The sequence below is a fragment of the Ornithodoros turicata genome, chromosome 5 (genome assembly GCF_037126465.1).
Source record: "Ornithodoros turicata isolate Travis chromosome 5, ASM3712646v1, whole genome shotgun sequence".
Taxonomy (NCBI): Eukaryota; Metazoa; Arthropoda; class Arachnida; order Ixodida; family Argasidae; genus Ornithodoros; species Ornithodoros turicata.
Window position 1 is genome coordinate 47,176,172 of NC_088205.1, and position 19,949 is coordinate 47,196,120.

Genomic DNA, 19,949 nt, shown 5'->3' on the forward strand with positions numbered 1-19,949 from the left:
CTCCCATAGAAGCCATGTATTAGGAATAGAAAAGCGCGTGTAGCACGTTCCTTTGTTACCGCTTTGCATTCTTTCTGTAGGGGACGTTCTCTGTGTCATAGCGAAACATATGGTGCAAGTTTCGTTAACGAATATTGGGGTCTTCGAGGTTCCATTTTGGTTCCAAATTTCAGACCTGTAAAATAAGCTTCACCAGATGCACTGAAGCGCTGGTTGAAGCCCTCTACCTGGTGAGTTAGCGCAAATACTCCACGTACTTTGCAAGAAACGCGTGAGCAATTGAATGCTCTGTACGGCATCTCAAACACTCTGCAAGACAGATAATTTCGCATAATTTGTTGCGCATGCAAACAAGAAAAAAAATCTCTTGCTCTCACGAGTCTCTTGCTTCGATGCACGGAGCTTGTGAGGAGGTCTTAGGCCAGTGGCGCGCGCAGGCAAAGAATATCGTGGTATGAGCGGTGGTAAACAAGCACAGAGGCTGATATTAGAGCAACTTTTGCGGTGCGCTCGCACCTTCTGTGGTGCGATCGTACCGTTTCTTTTGTTGTGGGGTAGCAGAATTCGCTTGCGCGAATTCAACCTACCCTTGTTATTTAACCAACCAACAACAACAAGTTGATTCCTTTCGCATGGTAATAAGCAGGCATCATCTACCTACCGCCGCGGGATGCGCGTATTGAAAATCAGAGCGCGTGTAGTGTTGTTTTTGTTATGGTGATGCTTGTAAATGCATATTTGTGGGTGAATATGGTCAGGTTCTTTTGGGGTCTCTCCTGCGTCGACTCCTTCTCAATGTGGCTTTCACCCCACAATTCAAGTGCATGATCAATGCTGGCACACAAGCCTCTGCTTAACGTGCGGTGTCGTTGTGAACTCTCAGCACATTCTTATGGAATGTGCACTCTACTGCCCGCAAAGAACATACTGTGTGATGAGGTAGCCCCTATCAACAAGAGACCACTCAATTTAGCTGCATTCATTGTCCCCATGAAGATCCTGTGCTCCATCCATCTCGGGTTCTTCACCTGGTCATGGACTTCCCGTCTTCCATTGAATGGACGCTCTCATTCTTTCTCGTATTTTCATCCTTCCTTCATCAGCTTCATATAATGTTCCACGTGCAATGGGTTAGGGTACTAAACCACCGCGGTGAAACACCCCATCTCATCGTCATCATCTATTGTTGGTGTTGTCCTTTGAGGTTCCAAACTGTTCCGCTCGGTTTGTTGAGGGAGCTTCACTTGGGAGCCCCAATGTGTGTGTGTGTGTGGGGGGGGATATTCTCTGCATACTTCCGCATATACTTCGCGTGCTCAACATTCCGCTTGCATGGATTCGAAATAAGGAACAGATCCAATGCTCCTACAACCCGAAGTCCTGAATAGGCTGTGAAAAGAACAATGAAAATCAGGTGAGAAGATGGTGATATTCAGAGGGCGATGGTAACATCCCCTTTCTTTTTCTTCTTTTTCTGCCAATAAATCCCCCCCCCCCCCCCCGCAACGAATATCTGTTTTCAAAGTCCCGAACGTACACACTCATCCTGGCCTCCTTTAATGTTCTTTATGATTAGTCCTTCAAGGAGCCATATTTCCGTATGAATGTCTTTATGTTTGCGCTACTTGGCTAGGCGCGTTTCGGATCGTTTTTCCTCTGTTTGGTTGGTAACATGTGTCATGGTAACATCTATTTCTGTCATTTGTCATCCATTGTACATTCTCCCGTCTAATTTTGTACAAGCCAGACATTCTGCTGCTGCACGAAAAAGAAAAGAAACGGAAGAAGCAAAGCTTTTCAGACATAGTATGCGGAAGCAGAATTGGAACAAGCGGAAGACCAGCTGTCCAGCACCGGATCAGAATCCGTAAAAGTGAAGCACAATTCACTTTGTTGAGTATGAGGTCATCGTAGTGCAGCACACAGTTCAAGCAATTCCAAACAGTTCTAGCAATTCGTCGAAACATTTATCTACATAGAGGTGACATGACGGGCTTTTACAGCACCCTGCTGTGTGTGATCAAGAAACTCCAAGAGCGTATACAACGTGTTGCGATAGAACCGTGTCACCTTTGGTTCACCAGTAAAATATCAATGAGAAAACATATAACGCCCTCGTACATTTATCGCTTATCGGTGCTTCAGAGAGATATGTAAGAGGGAAGCAACGCTGCCTCTGAGACACCCAAAGCGCATAATATCTTCTCTTTTTATCTTCAGATTGATCGAACCACAGTTAAAGAACACGGGTATCAAGCTATGGAAGCTATATGTGAGCACCTGCTGTACAACGCCTGCGGTCTGTGTATCAGCATCGTGATCATACCATGTAAAGGTTTATTTGAAGCTCTGTACAAAGAGCGGCTGGAACTTCCGATCATATTGCATGATAAGCCAATCGCCCTGTTTCTTTGAAGCGGGTGGCATCACACTGCTAAGCTTGGATATGAGAATTTATTTATCGTATCGTTTTCGTAGAGTTCTTCCGATGTACTAAAACTCGCTATTAGCGAGGTTTAGCGATAATTCTTCCGGTGTACTAAAACACATGATAACACGCGTTTTAGTGCATCGTACGCTATCGCCTTTGCATACGTAAGGGATAGTGTGGTGGTCCTGCGCAGCTCTCTAATGCGCGAAGCTCTGTTTTCCTCATGCGCAGAACCAACAACGCTATCCTTTACGTGCGCAAAGGAGATACCGTACGATGCACTAAAGCTCACTATCAGATAGTTTTAGTGCATCGTACGCTATCGCCTTTGCCTATGTAACTGATAGCGTTGTTGGTTCTGTGCACGCGTAAAACATAAAGCGATCTACAGAAGATACGCAGCCAGACCCAAGGGACGACAAACCCGCAACAACTGCATGCTTACTAACAACTGACATAATTTCATGCAACAGAAAACAAGGAAAACACAAACGGAAGTGATAGGAAAAACTGGCTTGTTAGTCACTATCTTCCTCTTCGGTGGTCTAACAGCGCCTGTCGTACAGGTAGCTAATCTCTTGTGGCGATAAGTCAATTGACCACCGAACAGGAAGGTAATGACTAAGAAGACAATTTTTCTTGTCACTTCTCTTTGGGTTTTACTCGTTTTCTGTTGCATTAAATTCGGTTAGTAAGCAGTTCTTGCGTGAAGTCTGTCGTCCCTTGTCTCTAGCTGCGTATCTTCTACAGCGATATGTTCCAGCAAAAGAGAGCTTCGCGCAGTGCGCATAACCACCACGCTATCCCTTTGCACTAAAACTAGCTGTTGGGGACTCCGGTAAATAAGGTACTTTTTACATTGACGCTTGAATGAATGATAACGAAAAGTAAAGTCAGCAAAAAGGAAAAAAGAGCATATAGTGCTGTTTTTGACACCCGGAGAAGTTGGCTAATTCGATTACAAACAGCTGAAGAAATATGTCCTCCACATAACACGAACAGCAATTTACCTGCCGAAGCGTGATGTAGAGTACGATCATGGCTTTTCGCTTTTATTTCTTTTTTTAAGTGCGAGTGATCTGAAGCAGTCAGCACCGCATTATTGAGACTCCTCAGTTTGCACTTTGGTTTGATTAGGTAGGAAAACACAGAAATTTCAGTATGCAGAAGGCCACTAAGACAGAAAAGTACAAAAAGTTTCAACAAGAAATGCAGCAGCGGCTCAAGGGCTGTTGCTCAACACACATCGTAGTATTTGCCTGAGCTTCCTTATGTCCTTCGAGGTGTCACTATGACACCTCGCCTGATTTGCGTCGAGCTCCGCGCGCAGTTGAGCGTACGTCATTGAACCTACGGATATGTGGTTCCATCAACCTGAAGATAAGAAAAAAAAAACGAAATAAGAAAAACGATATTGTGCGATTTGGGGGCGTCAGAGGCAGCGTTGCTTCCCTCTTAGGTGTCTCTGAAGTAGCGATAAGCGATAATTCTACCAGGGCGTTGTATGTTTTCTGATTGATATTTTACTGGTGAAGTAAAGATAACGTGGTTCGATCACAACACGTTGCATACACTCGTGGAGCTTCTTCATCGCATACAGCAGGATGCTGTAAAAGCGTCATGATGTTACCTTTATGTGCGGAAATGTTTAAACGAAAATTGCTGGAACTGTGCGCTGCAGTGCGATACTCAGCAAAGGGAATTGACGTTCATTTTTACGAATTATGCTCCGCTGCTGGACAGTTAGTTGGTTTTCCCCTTGATGTGCAGCTTAGGACACCAGTTCACGGCACACCGTGGTGTTGCATTTCTCCATTGGAGCGACAGCCCAGCAACAAACCAGAGCGGACGCACACACACACTCAGAGAATAGCTGGTGTTTCTTATTCGATCTCCTCCTGATAGTTAGCAGAGCGCCGCTCCGATGAAGAAATATGTCAGCGCCGTGTTCCGTAAACGTTTATCCCAAGCTGTACCAATAGACCCCCCGCAGCGGCACGTCATACCAAGATATCATGAAACTGGGAAAGAGTGGATCTTTGGCAAAGCAAGCACACGTGGTTGTCGCCGTCGTTTAACGTCGTGGTTTTCGCGTTTTGGTGAGGTGAGGTCAGGGTAGTTCTGCCTCGCACATGAAGTTTTCCTTGGTATCTCCTTCTTGCAATGGCATCCATTATCGGAAACAACTCATGTGGTCGGCAGCTGCCAACCCACGTCGCTTTATTTTGCCAACGACGGTCGCGACATTTGGCAGTGTGACGTAGACTGTTCGCAAACAGCGGGTAGTCTATTGCGCACATTCTATGTACGAAATGCTCTGCTTCTTTCTTTTCTTTTGCGGGTAGCAGGAGAATTCCCACCTTGTACAAAGAGAGACGCGATGATAAACACTGGACGACAAAGGACACAAACAATTGCTCTTTTTTATGTTCAGTGTTAGCGCCGCGAAGCAAATGTAGCTATGAGCGGCGTACAGACGTGGACAGATGCAGAGAGGACAGCAGGAAGGATAGGGGGTTAGTATGCGTCTTCGGCAGATTTCAGCGAGAACTGTGCAGACATTCGTCTGGAAAGTCTGCCCGAAAAGCCAGAGAGAACCTCAGACAACACAGCCGGTGCCAGGACACGAACCCGTGTCACCTCCCAGTCTCTGCGTGGAAATGAGTAATTCTAACCACTATGCCACGGTAGCTAGCACAGAAATATATATTGGGTAATAGGGCAAAATGAGACAGAAATTTGCAATTTAACGTGAAATTTTTATTTTTCGTGTTTTTCAAGAAAACTAGCCATAGACACATTCTCCGGGTTCTACAACTTCTGACCTGTAAATGGAGAACGAATGTAGCCGGTCTAATATAATTACAGAACAAGAAATTTAAAAACGCAGATTGTCTCATCTTGCCCCAACCCTCTGGGCAAGACGAGGCATCGCGTGGGGCAAGATGAGACACTCCGTGGTAATGAACTACACAAATTAGTTTTTGCAATTCATGCAGACAAAGTGAAGCCCGTAGACCCCTACACAACCCCCTGAGCCCACCATGACCACATATAATGTCCAATAAAACCGCACCCAACCCGGGGCTATTTTGCTCCACCGTCCTTTACAAACAGGGCACGGCCCGTCTGACGTGTCGCTGGTGACTCGCTTTTGTGTGCGCTTCTGCTTTGCTGGAAATATCCTAGGAAACAGCAAAATTTGCTGGAAAATACTACACAATATGCACAAAAGAAATTCCTGAGGAACAGGCATAAAGCCACCTAATAGTTGACTTATCAGTTTTTAAATAACATGAAATTGAAATTGCATTCAAATAAAATTACATTAAATTGTCGCGTCTTGCCCCGTGCATGTCATCGGACGCATTATTTTTTCTGTTCAACAGTGAATAACCAAGAGTGCCCATATCTTGTATATATCTAGAAGAATGAATAAAAAAAACGGGATGTGAACTTCCATTGACAGAAAAGGCTGCGAAACGCTGCCGCACTGATTGCAACAAACGGACTACAGAAAATCGCGCCTTTTTGTCGGGTCTTTACATTCCAGTCAGAAGTAACCGATATTTTTCTCCTAAACGCATACACCAGTACGTACAATTCTCACGTGCAATAAACCGGACATGTAGAGCCGCACATGGGTAAAGTTTCAAGAGCATGCAGCAACGCGTCTCAGTAAAGAATGTCGCGTCTTGGCCCGTGTCTCATCTTGCCCCACCTTACCCTATATGTTACCAATCAAAGTGAGAAAAAACGATCCGCAACACGCGTAGTCAAGCAGCGCGAACAAAAAATCATCTATACGCAAATATCGCTGCATAAATCAGCTGTTTCAAGGACGAATCATAAAGAAGAAAGATGGCAGATTCTGTACTTTCGAGACTTTCGAATCCGATGTTCGTAACTGGGATGTTACCATTATCGTTTGAATATATTGCATTATTTGCGCATTAAGATTATTAGCGGTATTTGGAGCACGCGAAGTTCATGCGGAATTGTGCAGAGGAACCAGCCAGATTGGGGCTCCCAAGTGAAGCTCCCTCAGCAAGCCGAACTGGAAAGTTTGGAACCTCAAGGGACAACAACAATAAATGATGACGATGAGATGGGGTGTTTCACCGCGGCGGTGCGGTACCCTACCACATTGCACGTGAAACATTATATGAGGAGGATGAATGAAAATACGAGAAAGAATTAGAGCGACTGGAGCAATCCAGTGGACGACAGGTAGTCCATGAACAGGTGAAGAACCCGACGATGGAGCACAGGATCTTCACGGGGACAATGAGTGCAGCTAAATTAAGTGGTGTCTTGCTGATAGGGGCAAGCTCATCACACAGAATAATCCACCTTTGCGGGCAGTAGAGTGCACGTTCCATAAGAATGTGCTCAGAGTTCACAACGACACCGCAGGTTGAGCAGAGGCTTGTGTTCCAGCATCTGATCATGCACTGGAATTGTGGGGTGAAAGCCACATTGAGGAGGAGTCGACGCAGGAGAGACCCCAAAGGAACCTGACAATATTCACCCGCAAATATGCATTTAGCATTATGCATTTATGCATAAGCAACACTATAAGAAAAACAACGCACTACACGCGCTCTTTGATTTTCAATACGCGCATCCTGTGGCGGTAGGTAGATGATGCATGCTTTACCAGGCGAAAGGAATCAACTTAGTGCTCTAATGTTGGCATCTGTTCTTGTTTACCACCGCTCATACCACGATATTCATTGCCTGCGCGCCACTGGCCTCAGACCTCCTCACAAGCTCCGTGCATCGAAGCAAGAGTCTCGTGACAGCAAGAGATTTTTTTGCTTGTTTGCATGCGCAACAAATTATGCGAACTTATCTGTCTTGTAGCGTGTTTGAAATGCCGTACAGAACGTTCAATTGCTCACGCGTTTCTTGCAAAGTACATGGAGTATTTGCGCTAACTCACCAGGTAGAGGGCTTCAACCAGCGCTTCAGTGCATCTGGTGAAGCCTACTTTACAGGTCAAAAATTTGGAACCAAAATGGAACCTCGAAGACCCCAATATTCGTTAACGAAACTTGCACCATATGTTTCGCTATGACACAGACAACGTCCCACTAGAGAACGAATGCAAAGCGGTAAGAACGGAACGTGCTGCACGCGCTTTTCTATTCCTAATACATGGCTTCTATGGGAGCAGTATCAGGTGAAGCCTGCTTTACGTTTTGTCCCGAATTGCTGGGCATATCCGCAAGTCCCGTGCACTTAGGGAAAGGTATGCTTGCAGAACTGCTATATGTTAGATAGAAATTCGCAAGAGGGCAACAGGGGCCAACATGTCCGCTTGCATACATACGTGCCTAACAAATGCATTGCCGACGAAGAACAAAAAGACATGCGCGCCTCCTTAGAGGAATGAGAACGTGCAACATGACCCTCACAAGAACATTTCCCTTGAATATGAAGAACACAAAATATAGTAAGAACGATTACATAATCCAGGCGAACGTTATGCAGCGCTGACCAAGATAAACCATTCGTTGTATCCAATCAAAACTCATTAGGAGGCGTTCGGTGGCACAAGAAAGTAGTCAGTAATTGTTATGAGAACAACAACACTAACGCTGAAAATGAAATGAAACACTAAACTTGTGGCGACCCCTGCACGATGACAATGTGCCCTTGCTGCCATGCGCTGTGAAACTACAGGTCGAGAAGCTCTCCAGCACATCAGCCTCTCTGGGACATTCAGTCATCGCTAGTAGTGCAGAGGAACAACACTTCCCCTACATTTCGTGATTCATACAACGAACAGCGAGTCTGGTGTACAATTCTCTTCTTACCCGGCACCCTTCGTCTTCAACACCCCGCAACGGTCGCGGTACGCCGTGGTCCCCCCGCCCTTATTCAGCCCTCCATGTACTTCGTAATGTCGCTTGTAAGCACCGCTCCGCGTCTGAGGGAGGTAGGAATGTGGCGACCCGTGGACGACAACGATATGTCCTTGCTCTCAGTCACTACGCATCGGTTCGTCAGTTCAATTGGCAACGTCCTGGAGTGAAGACACGGGTTGAGCGACTCGCCAGCGCGTCCTGCCCTCCTCAACCTTCCATCGTCACCGATCAGGACTCATGTAGAGGAACAACGCTTCCTCTGCACACTGTCGGGCCGTAAATCCGCTCATTAACGGATCCCAGAGGAGCCGTCCAAAGGAAGGAGCCATATCATGACCGTCGCTGACAATTCTAGACGAGGCAATGAAACGCCCAGTAATTTTCGCGCAACAAAGAGCCAGTCGTCTATTGCGACATCAAAGCCAGTTCTTAGCGCTGTAGCCGTGTTCATGACGCTACATGTTTACTCTAGCTGGCGATGCTAACAACACTTTCTTTCGCTTACCGCGATCGAAAGTTTGCACGAATACCTGTTGTTGTTGTTTTTTGTCAGCGCACGTAACTGAACTTCAATCCGATGAACAAGAGAGAAACTGATGTTCTGAGGCTGGAACAACATAGAAGGGACAGATACAAACAAAGCCTCAAACTGCCTAAGAAATCAACGATGAAAGATGAAAGTCACTGAAAAGGTTAGCCAGCTGTAGGGATCGAACCCGATCGAACCCGGTAATCCAGAAGATGTGGGCTCGATCCCTACAGCTGGCTAACCTTTTCAGTGACTTTAATCTTTCATCTTTCAATCCGATGCTTTCAAAAAAGTCTCAGTTTGTCTTTTATGAATTGACATCAGCATCAAAATGGATGACAAGAATTTACACTTAAGCGGTGCTTTGAAGCGATTATCGATTGCGTCTCAGTAGGGTACAGTTGGTGTTCTGCTGATATCAGTACTAGCTAGCTGAATGTGATGAATATTACACTAGAGTATTAATGAATGTTGTGCTTGACCGATTCTGATGGATGCCTCTCGAAGAAGTAAGCACCATATTTAACAAATGTGAACTTCTTGTTTTCTTTCAAGACGACAAGCTGCAGTCACAGTGCGCAACCTGCGGCTTTCATATGATGGGGGCAAGACGTATCAGCTCGATGACATTTGCATGACAGTGCCGATGGCTGGAATGTAAGTCACATTAATATAAGCGAGATTACCAATACTTCGTTTATTCTATGCTGATCAGTTGAGACAGTGTGGTTTGATAATAGCCCCGTGCGTCAGAACACACCTTGCAATTGTGCATGAAGCAGAAGTGTGCTGATCACCTTTGCGTACGTAAGGGATAGCTCGGTGGTTCTGAGCATAAGAAGCTCTCAACGCCATCTCTTCCGTACGGAAAGGCGATACCGTACGATGCACGGAAGCTCTCTATAAACCGTATTTTTCCGAATGTCTCAAAACATAGACGGAGCAGTGGTGTGGGGGGTGTGCAGGTGTAGATATCAGGATTTATTCGATACACCATTAGCGCAATGGTGAATTCGCGGGGTAAATTCTAGAATGCGACGTTTCTGTGGCTCTGCGTTCATCCATTTCATCAGTTGTGAGTTATAACAGACACGTTCTCCTTGTCCGGTGATTAGTACAGTTGATTATGCCGCGGAGTTTATACTTGAAAAGTTGTTTAAAAAATTTTTACACGACCTATCTTTCAACGTTTTAGTTTTCAATATTTTTTCTTTTCGGCGTCATCCTATATTTTCGACTGTAGACTTGCTTTTGCAAAGACTGTAGACTATTGACTTGCTTCACAGAGTACACGTTCGTGAAGATCTTTTTTCTTCCTTCGAGGAACGGTGCTTCCAAAACGGTGGGAGGCACCCTATCCAAGTATGTACTTGATATGACATATTTGTGAAGACTTTCGTGATTTCTGAGCGCGTTTGTCTCACTACGTAATCGACTGCTACGCTACAATACGCTTATACCCCTGTCACACGGCAAATTGAATATCAGCCCCAGTGTCCCAGCGAATGACATTCGCACCGAATGTCATTCGCTGTAAAATGCGTCTTCACTGTCAAACGGCTAATGCATGTGTGTCAATGGGAAGGACAATTAGATCTGGCCCCTTTTCGCGGTTTGAGATTTTTGGACTTATCCCCTTATAGCGCCGCCCTCGGTGGCTCAGTCAGTAGCGTGTCGGCCTGCGCATCCCAAGATCGCGGGCCGACAGTGGCAACTTGGTGGAAGGGTGCAAATTGCTGAAACGCGCCGTCTTCCGCGAGGGACGTTCAATGTGGTGTGCCGTGTGTCGAGATTTCGGCACACGTTAAAGGACACTCACTGTGGCGTCGCTCGTGATCGCGGTTGTGTCGCGACGTAAAACACTGGGAGTGGTCATGTGACCGTACCTTCACAAGGTTAATACCATTTACTTTTCTAGGAACTGTACAAGGCCTTGCACTAGGACTTTTCCTGTCCCTGTAGTGTCTTCCATAACCACAATTTCTTTCCTTCATAATTTTCCTGCTTGCGTGCCTCTTTTAGCTCGCACCGTACCAGACGCTGCTCCTCAAGTACAGGTTTTCCCGTCGTATTTAATCCTCATACCGCGGAAATTAATCCTTATACCGTGTAATTTAATCCTTATACCGTGTAATTTAATCCTCATGCTGCCACTTTTAATTCTTGTTTCACTGGATTTAATCCTTATGCCGCCATATTTAATCCTTATACTGTGTGATTTAATCCTTCTGTTAAATTTAATCCTCGTTCTACCAATTTTAATCCTTATACCGTGGAATTTAATCCTAAATTCTCGGGTTACCTTTTCACTACTTTTTTCACTACAATGCGACAGTGTGGAACTACCTGTATGATTTATGACATATTTTGACTATTTCCTCGTTTCATACCATACATTGACTTTTTTTGACTATCCCTGCTCAATGCACTACTATGTGATAGTATGGGACTACTTGCATAATTTATGACTTATGAGTATTTCCTTGTTGACGGCTACAAATTGACTTTTTATGACTATGCCTACTCTATGCAGTACTATGGGATGGTATAGGACTACCTGCACAATTTATCACCCGTATTGACTATTTCGTCCTTTACAGCCATAAATTGATTTTTTTGTGAATATGCCTACTCAATGCACTACCATGGGATAGTATGGGACTACCTGCATAGTTTGTGAACTGGTATGACTATTTCCTTGTTTATGGCTATAAGGTGACCCTTTTGTGACTCTCACTGTTCAATGCACTCCTATGTGGTAGTATGGGACCACCTGCGTAATTTATGACTTGTTATGAGTATTTCCTTGTTTACGGCTACAAATTGACTTTTTGTGACTATGCCTACTCAATGCACTACCATGGGATAGTATGGGACTACCTGCATGGTTTATGAACTGGTATGATTATTCCCTTGTTTATGCATATAAGGTGACTCTTTTGTGAGTATCATTGTTCAGTGCATTCCTATGTGATAGTATGGGACTTCCTGCATGATTTATAACCTATTGTGACTATTTCCTTGTTTATTGGTATAACTTGATTTTATGACTATGCCTACTCTATGCGCTACTATGGGATGGGACTACCTGCACGATTTAGGACCTGTTTTGACTATTTCCTTGTTTACACCATAAACTGACTTTTTGTGAATATGCCTACTCTATGCACTACCATGGGATAGTATGGGCCTACACTCTTAAGAATGAACTTCACCACATAGCACGCTCCTAGCCAACCATCATCCCGAGTGCATGTTCTCTCCCCTGATTTGTTGAAAACTGGAGGCGTCCGCCTTTTTGTGACAATTAACATTTCTACATAAGTGTCACAAAAAGGTGTACGCCTCCGGTTTTCAACAAATCAGGGGAGAGAACGATGTCACTCGGGATGATTGTTGGCTAGAAGCGTGCTATGTGGTGAAGTTCATTTTTAAGAGTGTACCTGCATGGTTTATGACATGACATGACTATTTCTCTGTTTATGGCTATAAATTGACTTTTTATGATCATACCTACTCTATGCGCTACTACGGAATGGTATGGGACCACATTCATAATTTATGACCTGATATGACTATTTCCTTGTTTATGGCTATAAATAAATTGATATAAATTGATTTTTGAGGCTAACACTGCTCAGCGCACTACTGTGTGATAGTATGGGACTGCATGCACGACTTGTGGCCTCATATGTCCATTGCCTTGTGTATGGGTATAAATTGATTTTTCTATGACTATGATTTCTCTATGCACTACTATGGGAAAGTATGGGACTACCAGCATGCTTTATAGCAAGTCATGACTGTTTCCTTTTTTAAGCCTACAAAAAGACTTTTTATGACCAGGACTACTCTATACACCACAATGGGAAGGTATGGCACTATATGTATGCTTTATGACCTGTTATGACTATTTCCTTGTTTCTGGCTTCCTCCATGCACTATTTGGTAATATGGAACTACCTCCAATGTTTATGACCAGTTATGACTATTTCCTCGTTTGCAGCTATAAATTTGCTATCGCTGGTAAATGCACTACTATCCCATAGTATGGGAGCACCTGCATGATCTATAACCTATTATGACTATTTCATTGTTGTTAAAGCAAAATTTATTATGAACGTAATATACAAGCTGTACTCAACCCATGTTTACAACAATAATTTGATATTTTACGACTTTGTGTACTATTTGAACTACCATGGGGTAATTATGCATATAACTATTCTTTGTACAACAAAGATATATTATAAGACTACCTACATAACCTATGACCTGTTATGACAATTCCCTGGTTTACAAGTACAAATGATCTTTTTGTGACTACGACTACCGTTTACACTAGAATGGAAAACAGCAACAGTACCAACTTTATTTTAAGATGATGAATGAGGAGTTTCATGGCCAGAAGCGATACTCTATCCCATTGCTGGTGGTGATGTGAGGAATGAAATAATGAGCCCCTTCACAATAAAGATCAAAATCCCATTGTGTCCAGAAAGGTTAAAAGAGCTTTGATCGCAGAGCGTTGGTGGACTCGATCCGGCCAGGAATACCACGAGACTATCCTGCACGATTTATGACATGTTATGACTGTTCCATGTTCGCAGCTTCAACTGAACTTTGGGTTGAGCGATGGGATAGTATAAGGCTACGTTCACAGTAACGCTTGCTATGTGAGGATTCAAAAACTGGGCTCACGTCACTTTAACACGGAAGGCCTGTGACGTGAAAAGAGATCAATGAAGCGATAGATTGTATGGAAACATGGAGAGCATTATAAAGAACTGATTACCAGGATGTAGATGGGTAGAAATTGAATAGAAATGAAGATTACCAGGATGTGTTACTGTGATGTGCATGTCATTGCTGACCAACCTAGATTTGGAAAGAGGCGAGAAAAAGGGGGCTTTTTCGATGAATGTCTTATTTCAATTGTCCTTGTTCCTAGGAAACTCGAAGGCAGTGTGTTTGTCTATTTGTATGTTTGAGCTTCAAAGCAACTACTTTCTAGGTAGTTCGCGTTAGTTACAGGTAGTCCCATACTATCTCATAGTGATGCACGTAGTAGTCATAGTCATAAAAGTTCACTTATAGGTGTAAACAAGGAAGTACTGATAACATGTAATATATCATGCAGGTAGTCCCATACTGCCCCACCGTAGTAGGCACTGTCACAAAAAGTCAGTTTATGGGTGTAAACGAGGAAGTAGTCAAAACGGGTCGTAAATCATGCGGACAGTCCTATACCATCGAATAGTAGTGTTTGGAGTAGTCATAGTCATAAAAAGTCAATTTATACTTATAAACAAGGAAATAGTCAAAACAGGTCATAAATCATGCAGATAGTATCATAATATCACATAGGAGTGCATTGAACAGTGATAGTCACAAAAAGGTCAATCTGTAGACATAAACAACGAAATAGTCATATCAGGTCATAAATCATGTATGTAGTGCCATACCATACCCATAGTAATGCATAGAGTAGGTATAGTCATAAAAAGTCAATTTATAGCTATAAACAAGGAAATAGCCATATCAGGTCATAAAATATGCAGGTAGTCCCATACCACACCATAGTAGTGCATAGAGTAGGCAGAGCCACAAAAAGTAAATTTATAGCCAAAAACAAGGAAACAAGCATATCAGGTCATAAATAATGTAGGTAGTCCCATCCCATCCCATAGTAGTCCATAGAGTAGGCATAGTCATAAAAATGTACACCCGTAGATAAGGAAATAGTCATTATAGGTCATAAATCATACAGGTAGTCCCATAGCATTCATTAGTACTACATTGAGTAGGCATAGTCACAAAAAGTGATTTGATAGCCATAAACAAGGAAATAGTCATATCAGGTCATAAATCATGTATGTAGTCCCATACCATACTCATAGTAGCGCATAGAGTAGATATAGTAATGAAAAGTCAATTTATAGCCATAAACAAGGAAATAGCCATATCAGGTAGCCAAACCATGCAGGTAGTCCCATACCATACCATAGTAGTGCATAGAGTAGGTATAGCCACAAAAAGTCAGTTTATAGCCATAAACAAGGAAATAGTCAAAATAGGTCATAAATCATACAGGTAGTCCCGCATTGTCGCATTGTAGTGAAAAGAGTAGTAAAAGATAACCCGAGAATTTAGGATTAAATTCCACGGCATAAGGATTAAAATTGGTAGCACCAGGATTACATTTAACAGAACAAGGATTAAATCCTACGGTATAAGGATTAAAAGTGGCGGCATAAGGATTAAATCCAGTGAAACAATAATTAAAAGTGGCGGCATGAGGATTAAATTCCACGGGATAAGGATTAAATTCTGCGGTATAAGAATTAAATACGACGGGAAAACCTGTAGTTGTGCAAGTAGTGTCCGCTGTGTTGCCTGTTTCGGTTTCTCTTTCTGCACCCTTCGCTGGTTAACTTCTGAACTTTCACATGTCGTCTCCCTTCTAGCACTTAACATGTGCATCTCATGTTAGTGTGATTGAAGCGTTGCAAATTCGTAAAGTGCCTGCTCTTCTGTATGGCTTTCACCATCTCCATGCTCCATGCAAATGATTATCTGAAAACAGAGTGTCCAACATGTAGCTACAAGTACATCATATGCGAGAAATTAGGCTGTATATGGTGAGAAGAAGTGAAAGCACAAAATGGTGGTGAAAATGAAAATTGTGTCAAAATTTCGTGACCCACAACAAGGTAACATAATGTTGAGATTCTTTCGATGAATACAGTGTGCTGAATGTGGTTGTATTGCTGAGATGCATGTGCACCAGTTGGTTGTTTGGCTATTGTATTGCCAACTGTAGGATAGGACAAGCGCAAGCTTGCCCACAGCACATTTCAAGAATAGTACTGCCCTTGCCCTAAAAATTGCCTTTTCACTTCAGTCTGAACACTGCTATTCACACAGCAAAATTAAATCACAGCCATGCTTAAAAGAAAGTTTGATGCTGCACCTGTTCAACGGAGGTGTGGTCGCCATAGGCAGACTTGTCCATGAGGCTGTTGTCGTTCATGAGTAGGGACCCTAGGAAACGATGGATTGTCCCAATGGATGGACGTCCCAGTAAAATTTCCACCGAATTCCCCCAGACCCCACGGGGTGTTTTTTTTTGGCTGTGGTTCCTGAAAAACAAGCATCGTATAGAGGATACTCGTTCTTGAGTATTGGTCATGTCACTCATCGGCTCCCTGTCATGAAAACTTTCTCATGCAGCCCTCTTCCAATTTGGGACAGCTATACCAGACGTTAGGATTGTCCCAACGAAACCCATGTGCCGTGGTTACACATGACAACGTTATTTAAAACACCACACTAAATGGGTGATCACAAAAGGAAGCCCACACTAATAACGCAATACATCTTTTTTTTGCTTCTGCACGTGCAGGTGAGCGTCGCAGTGTCAGACATAGACTGTCACATGCTCCAGTAGACCTGTACTTTGTCAGTTCGGGACTAGTGTGAAGAACGGCAGTGAGCTCTACGGCAAGCCGTTCAGCAAGCAGCTCGACACCCTCAAATATGTATTACAAAGAAGACATGTGTGTGAAACAACCAGTCGGTAACGGGGGAGGGGGAGGAGGGTGCTGGCTTGCTGAGCTCAAGATCGGAGGTTCGATCCCGGCGGTAGAAATGTGGGGGAGGCAAACATTGCTTCCAGCACCGTGTGTCAGAGATTTCCGGCGCACGTCAAAAGAACCCCAGGTTGTCCAAATTATCCGCAGTCCTACCCTGCGGCACGTGCAACATGTCGCCACACTGCGCAGACAAACCTTACGTGTAACATCACAGTACCATTATTGCTCACCTGTAGCGGTTCCCGAAGTTTTCAATTTCAGTTTTCACATACGGTTTCACTTGCTGTGCTGCTCCGGATAGATTTTTCTTAAATCTTTCTCAATAAAAAGGTCGTCTGGGCAGTACTGCTTGCAGTGGTGTTCCGGGAAAATTTTCTTAAATCTTTCACAGTTTTCTGAATTCCTTGGGCAGCAAGCTTCATCGTTATCTGTCCATATATCTTCAAGTTCCGTTTTGCTCGCCATAAATTGCCGAGGAGGAACGACAGGACAGGACAAGCTATAAATTTGAGGGTTCGAAGACATTTGGTCAGTCAAACCAACGTTTATGCAATGGGTGTTGTTTTGTTTGATTTTACTCGATGTGTAACAGGCGTCGGGGGAAGAGGTCTTGTCTCTCTTTACCATTTTGACGCCTGCAAACGACGTGCGTAAACTCACGTCACTTCCGACTTTTCCCCAAGAAAAAGATCACAGGACTCCGCAGCTGGTGGCGATTCTGCCTTAAAACTCCCCTTGGGTGAGGATCATCACGCAACGCTCCCCGATCGAATTAGGCAAAACCTCCTTGATGTGTGTAGATCATGCTTACATATCCACAGGGCGCGAAGTTTGAGATATTTTTCAAGAACATTTAAGAAGAAGCCTGTGCTTACGCAGGCAAAACACAAAGCCAAGAAGGGGGAACAAAAAGCTGGAGCGCACGTCCAAACACCAGCACAAACATGCAAGCTATACGCGCAGCCACAGGCAGACGCCAAAGCCTCTCCTAAACGAACGATGCGCACCACGCATCGTCGGGGCGATTTTTCCATAATAATAATAATAATAATTATTATTATTATTATTATTATTATTGGGGGTTTACGTCGCGAGACAACTGAGATCATGAGCGACGCCGCAGCGGTCGGTCTGTCGATTGCTTTTGCCCACCTGAGGGTTCTTTAACTTGCAATGAAAGCTCATCACACGGCACCCCGTATTTAACGTCCCTCGCGGAAGACGGCGTGTGTACGCAACTTGTACCCTGCCACCAAGTTGCTCGCGTCCTAGGCCGGGTTCGAACCCGCGATCACGGGATCAGAAGCTGCACACGCTACCGACTGAGCCACCGAGGCCGGTTGGGGCGACTTTTCGCCAGAGTTGTCTGACCAGGAAGATTACCGTGCTATAACCATGTTGTGATTGGTAACATATCTAACTATGAAAAAATGGCTAGGAAGCAAGCGAGCTGGTGAAGATGATGCATAATGTAAAAAACCCCGAGACTAGGGAACACGAAGGGACAGACACAACACTTCGTGTTGTGTCTGTCACTTCGTGTTCCCTACTCTCGGGGTTTTTTACATTATGCATATCGAACTAGTAAACAGAGAATGTAGGATTGACTCACTTTGATTGATAGTGTCTTTTCTTCAACTGCCGTATTCGAGTCCAGTAGTAAGAGGGCAGGCCGAGAGAGCGGGGTGATGAGTTAGCAACATGGACCCCTGACCCCTGCGCCGACTTTTTTCGCGCGCGCAATGGATGGAGGGCTGCGCGTGCGCTTACCCTCGCACATTTTTCAGCCAGGACCGACTTCACTCAAATTTTTTCCCGATAGAACAGGTGTGCAGTGAGCGGTTTACATGCAAGCATAGACATGTAAAGGATAGCTGTACACAAAAGTACAAGTCAAAATATCTTTATTAAAGCCAATGCTGTAATGCCAATTTGTGAATGGGGAAAGGGCAGGCCAAGGGAGACCGGATCAGAAACTCAGGCACACCCACCGGGGCAACGCTGCCGTCGCGTTTGGGCCGACTTCACTCGCGTATGTTTTCCCGCGCGCGGCGGCCGGCGCGTGTGCGGAGGGTTGTCCGCGCCCTCACCGTCGGGGGAGGGCTGTGCGTGCACTTAGCGTATTTTTCAGCCATGGCCGACTTCTTTCGCGATTTTTCCACCTGGGCCGACTTCCCTCACAATTTTTCCACTACAACAGGTGTGCGGTGGGCTGTTTACATGCAAGTATAGACATGCAAATGATAGCCATACACAAAAGTACAAGTGAAAATATATTTATTAAAGTCAATAGTGCCAGGAATTATGCTGTGACTCTGTGTGGAGGAGAAAAACCCAGCGAAAAAACCTGAATCTGAAGAAACACAATACAATACACGTAACAAAGAATATACTTATTACAGGTACGATACATAGCATTGAACAGGTATCACAGATCAAGCACAATATTTTTATTAACAGTAATCATACACACAAGTTTTCAATAAATCAGAATTAAAATGGAGTAGCACATTTAATCAAAAAAGATATTCTTAATCAATACGATTACAATCAAAATTACAGGTTGTATGATAAAAGTCTGAGACGTGAGAAGCATCATTGCAGCAGTGAAGTTCTGATAGTTTGATATTCCAACATGACACAAATTTAATTAATCAGTTTCTTATGAAGTGGATAGCACAGACATAAGGAAATAATTCCAATCAACAAGATCAACAGATAGCATTAATACAGAACCAAACCGACATATCCTCCAACATGTAGGGAAATAATCATAGATTGAGAAGTTATCCGTCAAACAGAACTCGTTACAAGTTAAGTTACCGTGTGCAAAATGTAACTAAGTTAATAACGAAGTTCTGCAGTCTGAAATTTAACTCGCAGTTACTGAGTTACTTAAAAAAAGAACGAGTTACTTCCAAGTTACTTCGGACACAAAATAGCATTATGCAGGTACAGCGCGCGTGAGCAGTTGAGTTAGACCATGAGTTGGCTGCGGAGGAGTGTAACACGCTTAGATCGTTTTCGTTTGTGTTTAACAACAGACCTCTCCCTATTTGTAAACAAATGACGTCATAGTGTTCGACAGCGCCAAAATTTGGTAGAATTGAACTACGCTGGAAGCTAGAGGTGAACAAGGTCGCGCCCGAATGTCACGGTCTTGTGGGGATTACGATATGGTCCCTTAAAGGGACGCGACCCTCAGTCCTACTTTTCTTTCAATGGGAGGCAGCGAACAAGTGCCCGTTCGTGGAACCCAGCCCTCTCCTTCCGATTTGTTTCGGTTTCAGTCTTTCTACCAATGTCATGATGACGTTTCTCTGGTAGAGGTCTATTAGAACGCTTTGCATCTTACTTCCTGTGGGCGCACAATGGTTAACGGTAATCATACACACAAGTTTTCAATAGATAAGAATTAAAATGAAGTAGCACATTTAATCAAAGAAGATATTCTTAATCAATACGATTACAATCAAAATTACAAGTTGTATTATAAAAAGTCTGAGACATGACAGACATGA

At 43.8% G+C, this 19,949-nt stretch overlaps 1 protein-coding gene across 2 annotated transcripts in view; it reads left to right on the forward strand.

Moving 5' to 3' along the window:
- The window catches only part of LOC135394429 (ABC transporter G family member 20-like), a 383,626-nt gene that overhangs the window by 63,261 nt on the left and 300,416 nt on the right, over positions 1-19,949 (forward strand). For both annotated transcript variants that reach the window (XM_064625169.1, XM_064625170.1), the window contains exon 2: positions 9,389-9,490. In XM_064625169.1, coding sequence (XP_064481239.1) covers positions 9,389-9,490 — 102 coding nt within the window. The remainder of the gene's footprint in view (positions 1-9,388; positions 9,491-19,949) is intronic.